This window comes from Scyliorhinus canicula, chromosome 10 (genome assembly GCF_902713615.1).
Source record: "Scyliorhinus canicula chromosome 10, sScyCan1.1, whole genome shotgun sequence".
NCBI classification, from domain to species: domain Eukaryota; kingdom Metazoa; phylum Chordata; class Chondrichthyes; order Carcharhiniformes; family Scyliorhinidae; genus Scyliorhinus; species Scyliorhinus canicula.
The window spans coordinates 50,606,939-50,622,199 of NC_052155.1; the positions used below are offsets into that span (position 1 = coordinate 50,606,939).

General features: G+C 46.3%; 1 protein-coding gene across 4 annotated transcripts in view; it reads right to left on the bottom strand.

Moving 5' to 3' along the window:
• Positions 1 to 234: 234 nt before the first annotated feature.
• The window catches only part of LOC119972351 (actin, cytoskeletal 3-like), a 43,770-nt gene continuing 28,743 nt past the window's right edge, over positions 235 to 15,261 (bottom strand). The window contains exons 1-3 of one of the 4 annotated variants that reach the window (XM_038808895.1): positions 14,394 to 14,488; positions 9,981 to 10,098; positions 235 to 1,345 (exon numbers count right to left, since the gene is read on the bottom strand). In XM_038808895.1, the coding sequence (XP_038664823.1) occupies positions 341 to 1,345; positions 9,981 to 10,088 (1,113 nt within the window). In that variant the 5' untranslated portion in view covers positions 10,089 to 10,098; positions 14,394 to 14,488 and the 3' untranslated portion in view covers positions 235 to 340. Of the gene's footprint in view, positions 1,346 to 9,980; positions 10,099 to 14,194; positions 14,242 to 14,393; positions 14,489 to 15,261 lie in introns of those variants that run through there. The other 3 variants (XM_038808894.1, XM_038808893.1, XM_038808896.1) reach the window with 3 other exon arrangements.

Consider the following 15,261-nt stretch of genomic DNA (forward strand, 5'->3'; position numbering starts at 1 on the left):
TCATGTGTTTCAAAGAGTTAGCACAACCATTATGTGCTTATCGACGTCTTTTGGCGCTGTAAGATCCCATGGTTCTATGTGATTTCCATATAATGATCTTTGCGGTCTTAAATGCTATCACTGCAGTGACTCTGGAAAAGGCTTGTTCAAACAAAATAAAACACCAGGCCTGTCACAGCTATGTGCAGTCAATGGGATTTGTAAAAAAAAAATCATGAAGCCAAGACATAGAAATTCATAATAGGAAGCAGGATTACTATTATTAGCCTTAAATAACAACATAATTAAACTTGTTTTGAATACGTTCTCTCCATTATAACCCTAACCTAACTATATCACGTCAGAAGCACTTGCGATGGACTATGGAGGGTCCTGACTCCTCGTACTCCTTCTTGGTGATCCACATTTGCTGGAAGGTGGAGAGAGAAGCCAAGATGGAGCCACCAATCCACACTGAGTACTTCCTTTCACCTGGAGAAAGGATCTTAATCTTCATTGTATTTGGAGCCAAGGCCATGATTTCTTTCTGCATTCGATCAGCAATGCCTGAGAACATGGTAGATCCACCAGCCAGAACAATATTTGCATAGAGATCACTCCTGAGGCAGCTTTCACATGCTTCGATGCTCTCATGAGCTGTCTCATGGACACCAGCAGACGGCATTCCCAAAAAGGAAGGTTGGAATAGAGCTTCTGGACATTGGAAGCACTCATTTTTGATCATGAGGATTTGACCATCAGGAAGTTCATAGCTTTTGTCCCGCGAGGAAGTAGCAGCAGCCATTACTGTCTCCTGGTCATAATCAAGAGCCACATAGCAAAGCTTCTCCTTAATATTTTCTGCAATCAACCTCTCAGCTGGCATGCTGAAGTGGCACCCACGGTGAATCAAACTCTCCAGCAAGTAGTCAGTTAGTTCCCTGCCACCAAAGTTTAGACGTCTAATGCTACCAGGTACCATGTGGCCATCATTGACTGGCAGAGCATAGGTCACACCATCACCACTGTCCAATACAAGGCCTCCAATGCGGCCAGCTGCATATATGGAGAGTACACCAGGAACAGCAATATAGAATCCCAGTGGGGCAAAACGCTCAAACATCACCTGAACCATCTTCTCTCGGTTTGTTTTGGGGTTCAGAGGGGCCTCTGTGAGGAGAACAGAATATTCTGCTGGGTCAACTCGCAGCTCTGTGTTGAAGATGTGCCCCCAAATCTTCTCCATGTCATCCCAGTTGGTCACAATGCCATGTTTGATCGGGCACTTGGAGATCCAAATGTCTGGCCTATCCCTGGCTTCATATCCAACGCAGTGGCCATTTAGGCCTGTTCTGACCATGGCATCCTACAGAAGAAAGGAAAACATTATTGTTTATCCTCCCATTTTTAAAATCAGTCATCCTCTCCTTTTTCCAAACCTATTATTCACCCCTTATGAAGAGAAGAAGATTTGTGATAACAAATGTAGGTCCCTTACAGTCAGAAACAGGGGAATTTATTATAACGTGGAACAAAGAAATTGTTTACTAACTAAATACAGTCTTTGGTTCAGTTTTCACAAAGGAGGACACAAATAACATACCAGAAATGTTGGAGAACACAGGGTTTAGTGAATGGGAGGAACTAAAGGAAATCTGTATTAGTAGGGACATGGTGTTGGGGAAATCAATATGATTGAAGATCGATAAATCCATAGGGTCTGATAATCTACACCCCAGAGTACTTAAGCATGTGAATGCATTGGTAGTCATCTTCCAAAATTCTATAGACTCGAACAATTCCTACAGATTGGAGGGTTGCTAATGTGACCCCATATTTAAAAAGGGAGGTAGAGAGAAAACAGAAAACTATAGACCAGTCAGCCTGATGTTGGTAGTGGAGAAAGTTCTCGAGTTTATCAAAGGTTTTATAGCAGAGCACTTGGAAAACAGTGGTAGAATTGGACAGAATCAGTACGGATTTACAAAAGGGAAATAATGCTTGACAAAACTGGAATGCTTCGAGGACGTAACTAGAGAGTCGATGAGGTGTAGTTGATGAGGTGTAGCCAATGGATGTGGTTTATTTGGACTTTCAGAAGGCTTTTGGCAAAGCCCCACATAAGAGGAAAACGCAGTGTGTAAAAGGAATTAGGGGTAGGGTATTGAGATGGATAGAAAACTGGTTGGCATTCACAATATATATTAATGGATTTAGATGAGGGATCTAAATGTAATATCTCCAAATTTGCAGATGACGCAAAGCTGGGTGGGAGGATGAGCTGTGAGGAGAATGCGGAGATGCTTCAGTGTGATTTGGACAAGTTGATTTAATGGGAATGCATGGCAGATGCAGTATGTGGATAAATGCAAGGTTTTCCTTTTTGGTTGTAAAATCAGGAAGGCAGATTATCTGAAAGGCCATAAATAAGGAGAGGGGAGTATGCAATGAGACCTGGGTGTCTTCATACACCAGTCACTGAAAGTAAGCATGCAGGTGCAGCAGGCAATAAACAAGGCAAATGGCTTGTTGGCCTTCATAGCGAGAGGATTCAGAGTACAGGAGCAGGAATGACTTGCTAGCGAGTTGAGGAACAGGGTGTTGCTAATTGTGCTTTTACTTAATTGCTCTGTTTTAATAACCTTTGCTCTAGAGTCACCAGGTATCTTTATGATACCACAACGAGGTTCAAAGCCAAGTGCTGATCAATAACTCAATAAACCAGTTAGTTAGTTTAAAATCAAACATTTATTATACACAGTCAATCACTACTCATGCATAAACTTCTACTTACTAGACTATCTCTAACACTAAAAGGCCTATACTTAGCTTTGGAAATGGCCCACCAGGTCAGGGGAACAATGGCCTTTCGTTTGATTCTGAGTCTGCAGGCTTCAAGCTGGTATGGACTAGTAGCTAGGAGCACCTATCTCGTAGCGTGCATTGACTGGAGACTTATTTGGTTGGTGCAGCTGCTAGGCAGGTCTCTCCTTGTTGAGAGTCACGGTCAAGAGTTGTTTCGAGCTGCTGAGACACCCTGCCAAGAAGGACGAATTGAACTTGGGGACTCTATTTTATAGTCTCCAGGGGTTTTACACCCTTTTGGGCGGACCCCGGACCTGGTTCCAATTGATTGGACCAAGTCCCAATCGTTTGGATCGATTTCTCCAATACTGGAGCTGTTCCTCATACACCAGTCACTGAAAGTAAGCATGCAGGTGCAGCAGGCAATAAACAAGGCAAATGGCTTGTTGGCCTTCATAGCGAGAGGATTCGGAGTACAGGAGCAGGGATGACTTTTTCCCTGATTGCTGGGCGGTTCTATGTGTCCGTTGGCCTTCCTTTGTCCTAGCTCCCGCTGGCACCAGGGAGTCTGATTCGTTCCCGATCGTTTCAATGTATCTAATTGTTCCTGGGGATTGCTCATTAACATGTAGATGGTTGCTGGTTTCGGTTCTGTCTAGGTTTCTGCAAGTCTTAATACACAGGAAACCTTGCACCTGCTTGTTTCCCTGTGCCTGACCATTTTTCCCTGTATTCTTTGCGAGCCTCCATTTTGGAATTGGGAAGTGGCCAACCCAGGTGGCTACAAGGGGTAGAGTGCAGATAAACACATGGCTGCAGGGATGGTGTAGGAGGGAGGGTTTCAGTTACGTGGATAATTGGAGCACATTCTGGGGAAGGTGGGACCTGCACAAACAGGACGGTTTGCACCTGAACCAGAGGGGCACCAATATTCTGGGAGGGAAATTTGCTATGGCTCTTCGGCGGGGGGGGGGGTTAAACTAATTTGCCCGGGGGATGGGAAAACGAGCTATAGCCCAGAAGCCAGTGTTGAGAATAGTGAGGTACTGAGGATTGTATCAAGGTCGCAGGAGTGTACCGGCAGACAGGAAGGTGGGTTGAAGTATGGGTTAATGCAAGGTGAGTTAATGCAAGGAGCATCCAGAATAAGGTAGGTGAACATGGAGCGTGGATTGGTATTTGGGACTACGATGTGGTGGCCATTACGGAGACATGGTTAGAACAGGGTCAGGAATGGTTGTTGGAAGTTCCGAGGTATAGATGTTTCAATAAGAGTAGTGAAGGTGGTAAAAGAGCTGGAGGAGTAGCATTGTTAATCAAAGATAGTTTAACGGCTGCAGAAAGGCAGTTCGAGGGGGATCTGCCGACTGAGGTAATATGGGCTGAAGTTAGAAATAGGAAAGGAGCGGCCACATTGTTAGGAGTTTTCTATAGCCCTCCAAATAGAACCTTAAATACTAATAGAGATGTGGAGAAGAAATTGCAAAGCAGATTATGGATAGGCGTGGAGGTCTCAGGGTAGTTGTCATGGGTGACATTAACTTTCTAAATATTGATTAAAAATCTCTATAGGTCAAACAGTTCGGATGGGGCAGTTTTTGTACAGTGTGTGCAGGAGGGTAATGAACGGGCCAAGTGTTGGATTTGTTTGTGGGAGAGCACTTTGGAGATAGTGACCACAATTCGGTGTCTTTCACTATTGCAATGGAGAGATAGGGCCATACGACAGGGCAAGGTTTATAATTGGGGGAGGGGGAATTATGATGCTCTTAGGCAAAAATTAGGGAGCATAAGATGGGAACAGAAACTGTCAGGGAAAGGCACAAATGAAAAGTGGAGCTTGTTCAAGGAACAAATACTGTGTGTCCTTGATAGGTATGTCCCTGTCAGGCAGGGAGGAAATGGCCGTGTGAGGGAACCATGGTTCACAAAAGTGGTTGAATGTCTTGTCAAGAGGAAAAGGGAAGCACATGTAAGGATGAGAAAACAAGGTTCAGTTGGGTTGCTTGAGGGTTACAAGATAGCAAGGAATGACCTAAAAAAAAAAAGGGGGCTTTGGAGAGCTGGGAGGGGGCATGAGAAGTCCTTGGCAGGTAGGATCACGGAAAACCCCAAGGCTTTTTACTCTTATGTGAGAAATAAAAGAATGACCAGGCTGAGGTTAGGGCCGGTCAAGGACAGTAGTGGGAACTTATGCATGGAGTCAGAAGAGATAGGAGAGGCTTTGAATGAATACTTTTCTTCAGTGTTCACCAAGGAGAGGGGCTGTTTTTGAGGATGAGAGTGTGATACAGGCAGGTAAGCTGGAGGAGGTAGATGTTCTGAGAGAAGATGGATTAGCAATTTTAAAAAACTTGAGGGTCGACAAGTCCTCTGGGCCAGATGTGATGTATCCTAGGATTCTTTGGGAGGCAAGGGATGAGATTGCAAAGCTTTTGGCTTTGATCTTTGGGTCCTCACTGTCCACGGGGAGAGTGCCAGAGGACTGGAGAGTAGCAAATGTTGTTCCTCTGTTCAAGAAAGGGAATAGGAATGACCCTGGTAATTATAGACCGGTTAGTCTTACTTCGGTGGTCGGTAAGTTAATGGAAAAGATCCTGAGGGATAGGATTAATGACCATTTGGAAAGATGCAGCTTAATTCGGGATAGTCAACATGGATTAGTGAAGGGTAAGTCTTGCCTCACAAATTTGATTGAATTCTTTGATGAAGTAACGAAGTGTGTAGATGAAGGTACAGCAGTTGATGTTATTCGATTTCAGTAAGGCGTTTGATAAGGTTCCCCATGTTTGGCTCATGAAGAAAGTAAGGAGGTGTGGGATAGAGGGAAATTTGGCCAACTGGTTAAGTAACTGGCTATCACTTAGAAGACAGAGGATGGTGGTGGATGGAAAATTTTCAGACGGGAGCCAAGTTACCATCGGTGTACCACAGGGATCAGTGCTGGGTCCTCTGCTATTTGTGATTTTTATAAATTATTTGGAGGAGGAGGCTGAAGGATGTGTCAGTAAATTTGCTGATGACACCAAGATTGGTGGAGTAGTGGATGAGGTGGTGGGCTGTTGTAAGCTGCAAAGAGACATTGATAGGATGCAGAGCTGGGCCGAAAAATGGCAGATGGAGTTTAACCCTGATAAGTGCGAGGTGATTCATTTTGGTAGGACAAATTTGAATGCGGATTACAGGGTCAACGACAGGGTTCTGAGGAATGTGGAGGAACAGAGAGATCTTGGGGTTCATGTCCACAGATCTCTGAAGGTTGCCACTCAAGTGGATAGAGCCGTGAAGAAGGCCTATAGTGTGTTAGCGTTTATTAACGGGGGCTTGAGTTTAAGAGCCGTGGGGTTATGCTGCAACTGTGCAGGACCCTGGTGAGACCACATTTGGACTATTGTGTGCAGTTCTGGTCACCTAACTATAGCAAGGATGTGGAAGCATTGGAAAGGGTGCAAAGGAGATTCACCAGGATGCTGCCTGGTTTGGAGGGTAGGTCTTATGAGGAAAGGTTGAGGGAGCGAGGCCTTTCTCTTTGGAGTGGAGGAGGATGAGAGGCGACTTAATAGAGGTTTATAAGATGATGAGGGGGATAGATAGAGCAGACGATCAGAGACTATTTCCTCGGGTGGATGTAGCTGTTACAAGGGGGCATAACTATAAGGTTCGGGGTGGGAGATATAGGAAGGATGTCCGAGTAGGTTCTTTACTCAGAGTGGTTAGGGTGTGGAATGGACTGCCTGCTGTGATAGTGGAGTCGGACACTTTAGGAACTTTCAAGCAATTATTGGATAGGCACATGGAGCACAGCAGAATGACAGGGAATTAGATAGCTTGATCATGGTTTCGGACAAAGCTCGGCACAACATCGAGGGCCGAAGGACCTGTTCTGTGCTGTTATGTTCTATGTTCAAATATAATCCTAACCTTCCCAGTAATCAGTCTGGTAAACCTTTGCTGCACTCCCTTTGGAGCAAGAACATCCTTCCTCAGACAAGGAGGATGCACACGATATTCCAGGTGTGGACTCACGAAAGCCCTGCATAATTACAGCAAGTCATCCCTGCTCCTGTACTCCGAATCCTTTCGCTATGAAGGCCAACAAGCCATTTGCACCGGCAACAAACCAGAGATGACAACATGGTTTGTCCTGGCTCTTATCTTCCACCCCAGCTCCCTCAATTCTTGTTTTAAATCCCCTTCCCTACTCTTACCTATGTTGTTGGTACCGATGTGTACCACGACTTGTGATTGTTCCCCCTCCCCCTTAAGGATTCTGAAAACACGGTCCGAGGCGTCACGGACCCTGGCACCCAGGAGGCAACATGCCATCCGTGAGTCTCTTTCGTTGCCACAGAACCGTCTATCTGTCCCTCTAACTATCGAGTCCCCAATAACTATTGTTCTCCTGCTCTCCCGCCCAACTTAAATACAGGTAAAAATAAAACATTTAACCAGCAACCAATCAGCTGTTATGGACCCGCGTAAACAATTTACATCTGTACTACTTATCCAACAGTCACTCTGTCCTCACTCTGACAGGATTCGCTGGAGTTCAGAAGAATGAGGGAGGAATCTCATAGAAACCTATCAAATTCTATGCAGGAAGGATGTTCCCTATGTGTGGGTTGTCCAGAACCATGGGGCACAATCTGAGGCTATGTATTAAAACTTTTAGGAGTGAGGTGAGGAGAAACTTCACGCAGAAAGTGGTGAGCCAGTGGAATTCACTACCACAGGAAGCAGTTGAAGTCAAAGTGTATGTTTTCAATAAGGAGTTAGATAGTTTTTGGGGCGAAGATCAAAGGATATGAGATTAGGCTATTGAATTAAATGCTACGGTCATATTGAACGGACAAGGATGGGCTGAATGGCCTTGTTCTGTGCTGTCTTACTACTGTTATTAACAAGGTGCTAGCAGCGGTTGCTGAAAGATAATTTATCTCAGCTGCAGGAAATTGTTTCTTGGAGTTTGTCACAGTCATATATATCAATCACTTGCCCTCTCTCCATATCAAAACTGGGGTTGCTCACTGATGACTGCAGTGTGGTAGTCACCACTGATGTATATATTGTCTATTTAGGATGTTGATATAGGTGCTTTACAGTAAGGCCCCTGTACTGCAGGTATGGGGGTAGATCCCTGCCTACTGGCTCCACCCAGTAGGCGGAGTATAAATATGTATGCTCCCCGTACAGCAGCCATTTTGTCAGCTGCTGTAGGAGGCCACACATCTCAGTGTAATAAAGCCTCGATTACATTCTACTCTCGTCTTTATGAATTAATAGTGCACCATGCAGCGTGTTTAACTCTCCAACAATGAAACTTGCCATAACTGCCCGCAGGAAAAACACTACACAGCATGCATCCAGAGTTGCTGAACAAAAATTGGAAGTAAAAAGCTGTATCTGTCAGATTGTAAAAGAAACTCAAATGTTTCACTAATTTTCTTAGGGAAGAAAGCTTACTGTCCTTACCCAGACACCTCAGCATCACATCAAATTGATTGGCCCTTAAACACACTCTTGAGATGACCTGGCAGGCCATTCACTCAGTTGTATTAATGATGGGAAATAAGAATAGGCAATAACATTGCCTTACTATTGACATTTACATTTTGGGAATAAAACCACTCTTCAAGAAGAAAAATGTTGTTTGCTTGATCAGCACCCATCCATTGGGGGAAACAAACATTTCTTCAACACCAACATACAGGGAGCAATATCTTCGGGATGCATTACTGCAATTCATCCAGGCTTGACTGGCAACACCTCTAAACTCCCCCTTTTCCATCTTTGTCTTTTATCCTAACAACGATCTCTCTCTCTCAATGTCCGCAAAACTAAGGAGCTGGTCATTCGCTTCAGGAAGCGAAGTATCGTACACACACCTGTCTGCATCAAAGGTGCTGAGGCGGAGATGGTTGACAATTTCATCTCCGACAATCTGTCCTCGTCCACCCATATTGATGTTGCGACTAAGAAAGCACAACAGAGCCTAAACTTCCTCAGGAAACTAAGGAAATTTGGCATGTTCACATTGACTCTTACCAATTTTTAACCGATGTGCCATAGAAAGCACCCTATCGGGCTGCATGACAGCCTGGTATGGCAACTGCTCGGCCCAAGACTGCAAGAAACTACAGAGAGTCGTGAACACAGCTCAGTCCATCACACAAACCCACCTCCCGTCCATTGACTCTGTCTACACCTCCCACTGCCTTGGGAAATTGGGCAGCATAATCAAAGACCCATCCCACCCGGGTTATTCTCTCTTCCAACTTCTTCCATTGGGCAGAAGATACAAAAGTCTGAGAACACGCACTGTTCAAAAACAGCTTCTTCCCCACTGTTACCAGACTCCTGAATGTCCCTCTTATGGACTGAACTGATCTCTTCACACATCTTCTCTACTGAGTAATATTGCACTCCATATGCTCATTACATTGTGTATTTATGCATGTTGTATGTTTATTCATGTATGGAACAATCTGTCTGGACTAATACTTTTCACTGTACCTCGGTACACACGTGACAATAAATCAAATCCAAATTTTCTCCTCCCTCGTTCAGCTCCCTCGCTCACCTCCTAACCTTGTATTCATATTCCCCAACCGTAATCATATTCATCTCCCATTCTTCTTCTGTTTCCCACAAGCTCCTTCCTCTGGTCAGGCCATCAGGAATAAACAGATCCAAACCAGGCCTGAGCATTTCAATCGTGTGTGAACCAAGTCCATTTACTGCCTTGGCACCCCCACAGCCCCCCGACCGCCACACCACAATTTTGTTTACTTCCATCACCTCCCCACCCTGACTGAGGCCCACCACCATTTAATTTACTGCCACAGCAATCCTTCAGCATCCTCTCACCCCCCCCCCCCCCCACCACCACCACCACCATTTCCTCACCTTTAATTGGCTAACCATTCAGAGACACTTCTGAGAACTCTTCAGTACTGTCGAGCAACATGGGCGCAGATAAATAAGAAATAGAAGAATAAGAAATGAATATGATAACAGTTGGGAAACAGGAATGCAAAGGGTAAAGGTCTGGAAGAGAGAATAAAGGAGAGAGGTGGGTGCAAATAAATATTTCAAGTCAAGGGCTGCGTGCAGGTGGAAGTGCAATTTAGGTCACCAACAAACGGAAGGAAAGTCAAGATGAGATTTGTTCTCGTAAATATTTCAGTTTTGAGCACCTGATGTTGAAGCATCCCCACGACAGAAGGAAAGGCAACTTTGGGAGTATCATCCCCTGCAAACCCAGCCTTAATTATTCCAGTTCCATTATCCACAACCAGGGCCATGTTGCAGAACCTGTATGAAATGACATGGATAGAAAAACAAAGTGGTCATGTACGGAATTAAGAGGGCAGCAAGAAACGCATTGTATCCAAGTATATATGCTAATTAACCATCCTTCGCCATCTCAACTCCCTTCCTCTTAGAAATAGATGGACATTTAACACCACAACTGTTTACAACCAGATACCTACAACATCTTTCTGGGATTTCGGGAGCCTCAAGTCTACTCACTGTAAAGTCAGAAACTGCTGTCATTGTCTCCACCTTGCACATTCTTCCTCATAAAACAATTTAAGCCTTCCTTCGATCTCTTACTGCCAAGCAGACTGAAGAATAGGTCACATGACCCTCTTCATGTATCCTAAATTTAAAGCTATAGCCCCAAAATATAATCCTGTAAGCCACATAATTCACATTGTTCATGGTTACAATAATAATATATTTTTCTGTTAGTTTCACATATGACATTGAGATAATAGGATGTCGCCATGATTTTATGAAGGGTAAATCGTGTTTAGTTAATTTTCTAGAGTTATTTGAAAATGTATCAAGCCAAGTAGATAATGTGGATCCTGTAGATGTAGTATTTCTGGATTTCCAGAAATTATTTGATAAGGTGCCACAAAAATGGCAAGATCACATGTGATTAAGGATAATTTATTAGCTTGGACAGAAGACTGGAGGTGCAATCTATCAGAAAAGGTTCAAAGTGCCATTTGTGGCAGGTTTGGGCGAGGGTTTCCCACCACTATTTAACCAGTTAATCACTTTATTGGACACTGGGGAGTTCTCCCCAGTCAGGCCCACACTTAGGCCACGATCGACTGGCCACGTTGCACTTGAGCAAGAGCGCAGCACAGCCAGTAATGCCAGGAGAGGCCTACCTCGGGCTTACTGATGGTGCCAGATCTGCTGAGATTTTCCAGCATTTTCTCTTTTGATCCTAGGTGGGCATTGCCAGGATACTCCAGAGCATGTCCCAGTCACTGAGGAACATCGCTGAGGGCAGGGACACTGAGGAGCCGCCAGGGCTGGCAGAGCCAGATTATGTAGAGGCAGCCGGGATCAATCCATCTGCCCCTCCACCTTGAGGGGAACCCCAGGGCCCCAAGGCACTGACCAGGAGGAGGGGGCATTGGGTGCCATCCCAGAGCTACCCTACAGAGGGCGGCAGCGGCCACCAGCTCCCCAAGTTCCACCCACAACAGTTTGCCTCGGGGTCAGCCCCCGGAACAGGGTGGCATGGCAAGGAGTGTGACATCGGCAAGTGGGCCGGGGCCCTCCAGACCCAGGGCTGCCAGAAGACACCCGCCAGGGGCAAAGGCCACGGGATGCAGTAAGCAGCAGGCTGTTTCTACCTCGAATGTGCAACCTGAGGACAAACTTAGACGCAACAGTAGAGCACAGAGAGTTAAGCAGGCCGAGGATCACTGAGAGGGCACCGAGTGGATCAATGAGAGTTGGGGTCACATATGTACAACATTAAAAAATGTTGCGCCCGAGAAATATGATACCTCTGGCACTATCTTCCACAATGCCGGCAGACGACCAATCTCCAGTCCCTAACCGACTCACAAGGTTCCCGCCCGGTCTAAGCGGCCATTAGATTACATCCTGGCTAACTGACAGAAAGCAGAGTCGGGAAAAAATGAGTCTTTTTCTGGATGGCAAAATGTAACTAATGGGGTGCCACAGACTCCAGTACTCAGGGCCCAACTATTGACAATATAAATTAATGACATGAATGCAAGGATAGAAGGTTCTATAGCCAAATTTGAAGATAATAGTAAAATAGGCAAGATAGTAAGTTACAATGAGGAAATAAGAAACTTGCAAATAGATATAGAGAGGTTAAGGTGAGTGGGCCAAATTTTGACAGAATGGTGTGGAACAGGTCATACGGCCCTTCAAGCCTGCTCCACCATTCAATTTGATCATGGCTGAGTTTTCAGCCTCTGCCACATTCTAGCCCTCCTGCTCTGCTGATCCTCCAGGCATGTGGGGCGGAATTCTCCGACCCCCCCGCAGGGTCGGGGAATCGCCCGGGACCGGCGTAAATCCCGCCCTCGCCGTGGCCGGAATTCTCCGCCACCCGGGAATCGGCAGGAGCGGGAATCACATCCCGCCGATCAGCGTGCCCCCCGCGGCAATTCTCCGACCCACGATGGGCCGAAGTCCCGCCGCTGACAGGCCAATCCCGCCGACGTGGTTTAAACTACCTCTGTGCTGGCAGGATTGGCGGCACGAGCAGGCCCCCAGGCTCCTGGGGGTGGTGCGGGACGATCGGACCCCGGGGGTGCCCCCACGGTGGCCTGGCCCGCGATCGTGGCCCACCAATTGGCAGGCGGGCCAGTGCCATGGGGGCACTCTTTTTCTTCCGCCGCCGCCACGGCCTCCACCATGGCGGAGGCGGAAGAGACTCCCCCTACCGCGCATGCGCCGGTGCTGACGTCAGCGGCTGCTGACGCTCCGGCGCATGCGCGGACTCACGCCGGCCGGCAAAGGCCTTTCGGACAGCCCCGACGTCGGCCTGCGTAGCGCCAAAGGCCGTTGGCGCCAGTCGGCGTAGCGGGAGCCACTCCGGCGCGGGCCTAGCCCCTAAAGGTGCGGAGAATCCCCGCCCCACCGGGTAGGGGAAAATTTCGCCCCTGGTCTCTCTATTCCCCAAATAATTCCGTAGCTCCAAGACCTTCTGGGTTGCAGCCTCTGCTGCTCTCTGACCGTCTGTCTCGCTGATCCTCCCACTCCTCAACTCTCCCCAATCCTTGCTGTGAGCCAGGGCTCTGGAGACTAGCAGTGAGAGGCAGGGGGAGCAGCTACAACCTGCAGAACACACCTCTTACAAATCATAGTTGCTCTCCTGGCTCACGCTGCTCATTTCCAGAACCCTGGCTCACAGCCAGTGTACAGAAAAGGGAAGCAACGGTGGAAGAGTCAAGACGTGGGAGGATCGGCAAGAGAGAGAGTCAGCAGTAAAGGGCTGTGCCTGGTAGGGGCAAAGGCTGGACGTCTGGAGGGATAGCATCAAGGAGGTGGGTCAGGGAGTGGCAGAGGTCATAAGCCTGGGGGGTCAGCTGTGAGGGGGTGAGTCAGGGAGAAGCAGTAAGCTAGCTGGCCGCCAGTGAGAAGGTAGATTAGAGAGCAGAAGAGGCAGTGAGATAGAAATGAAAAAGATGAAAATCGCTTATTGTCACGAATAGACTTCAATGAAGTTACTGTGAAAAGCCCCTAGTCGCCACATTCCGGCGCCTGTTCGGGGAGGCTGTTATGGGAATCGAACCGTGCTGCTGGCCTGCTTGGTCTGCTTTCAAAGCCAGCGATTTAGCCCACTGTGCTAAACAGTGTGCTAAAAGGCTGGTAGAAAGAGGGTAGGTTAGGGAGTGGAGCTGGCTGCAGTGTGAAGGATTATGAGTGAGGGAAAGGATTAAAGAATGAGAAAGGTTGCTCCAAAATGGGTCACTCAGCCCTACACCTTTAAAACAAAACTTACAACACTAAACACTACAGCCCACATTAAATTACTGACATTAAAGCAAAACAGCATAAAACATGGCAATGTAAAACAGGCAATTACTGAAATACTTTTGAAATTCTCCTTATTAATTTGGACCCTAGCTCCTCAAATTTCCTTGGAAGAATCTAATTTCTTCATTCTACGGCCATTGGTCACTACATGGGTCAGTTCAAGTTCTTGTCCTTAACCCTGACACAGGCAACTCACCTTTCTGAACTCCCAGTTGCAAAATAACTTTACCCCGACTATATTTTTTCTATCACTTCCACATTTCCTTCCAGTCCTCCCACTTGAATGACCTCCCTTTCCACGGTACGATGGTCAGTTTGCCTATCAATGCTGCAAACCTTTCCCCCATCCAAACAGACTAGAAGAACCCCATCCCTTTTGGGCAAGAGCACCTGGAGTTTACTTACCTGCCTCAATCACAGTCACACTCCCCTATCTATGATAGCTAAAACCAGACCCCATACCACTTCCTAACCTAATGGGTACAACAACCTCCTGGATCAAAATGCCCAGGTTAACTTCCTCCTCCCTGCATCTCAAGACTCCAGCTCATCAACTCTGAAGTTCCTTGAAGTGTAGGCTTACTGTGAATGTGCTGTCTGAGATTGTAATGTTGTCCCCAAAATCCCAGAGTTGTGGAACATCACCTACACTGGGATCCCTATCTAACCTGGCTTTAATTAACTCAAGTATGTATGCAGAATCAACTCAGCTTAACATTAACATTTTTTAGACTAATTACTGATCTAGTTTAAGATACAGTTTGGTTAAATTAAACACATACCTATAACATGGCACACTCCAAGTACCGAAGGCAAAAAAGTAGCACTCCTTGCCTTCTTCACTGAACGTTCATTCTTAACAAATTTTCAATTTAACACTTGATTTATGATACATTTCATTTACAACCACTAAGTCAGCTGATAACTGTTTATTTTTGTTTACTTTGTGCACCTTTGAGCCAAGTCCAAAGTGCCCACTTACCTTCCTGCTGACAGTAATTATCCACTATTCAGGCAATCACACACAGCTGATAGAGTTAACTTTCAACTCCCACTGGCCAGGCAGGAATACTGAACAGGCAGTTTCTGTTGAGTGTTTACTCACTTCCAGTTCCTTTGCCATTTTGAAAAGTTCCAAGTTAAATTCAGAACTGAAATTCATTTTGACACTCCTCACCCTCTCACCTCTCACAACATTGCCAACCTTTACTCTCTATAAATCGTTTATAACTAGACTTTGCATCATTAGATAACACACACACACACGCAAGAGCACACTCGGTTTCTTGCTCACTTTGTTGAGTGGACAGATGGCTGTGTGAACTGGAGGCCATCCAAAACTCTGCTGCCTGTGTTTTATGTCGCACTTCCTTGTCACCCGTGTGTCTGCTGGCTCCCAGTCAAGCAGCATCCTGATTTTGAAATTCTCATCTTTGTTTTCAAATCTCTCCATGGCCTTTTCCCTCCCTATCTATATAGTCTGCTCCAACTCTACAACCCTCTGTCATAGCGGTGCTCCTCTAATTCTGGCCTCTTGTACGGTCCCCGTCATTATTGCTCCACCGTTGGTTGCCGTGACTTCAGTTGTTTAGGGCTTCAGCTCTGGAATTACCTCCCCATAAATTCTTGATTTCTCGAGGAATTAAGGGC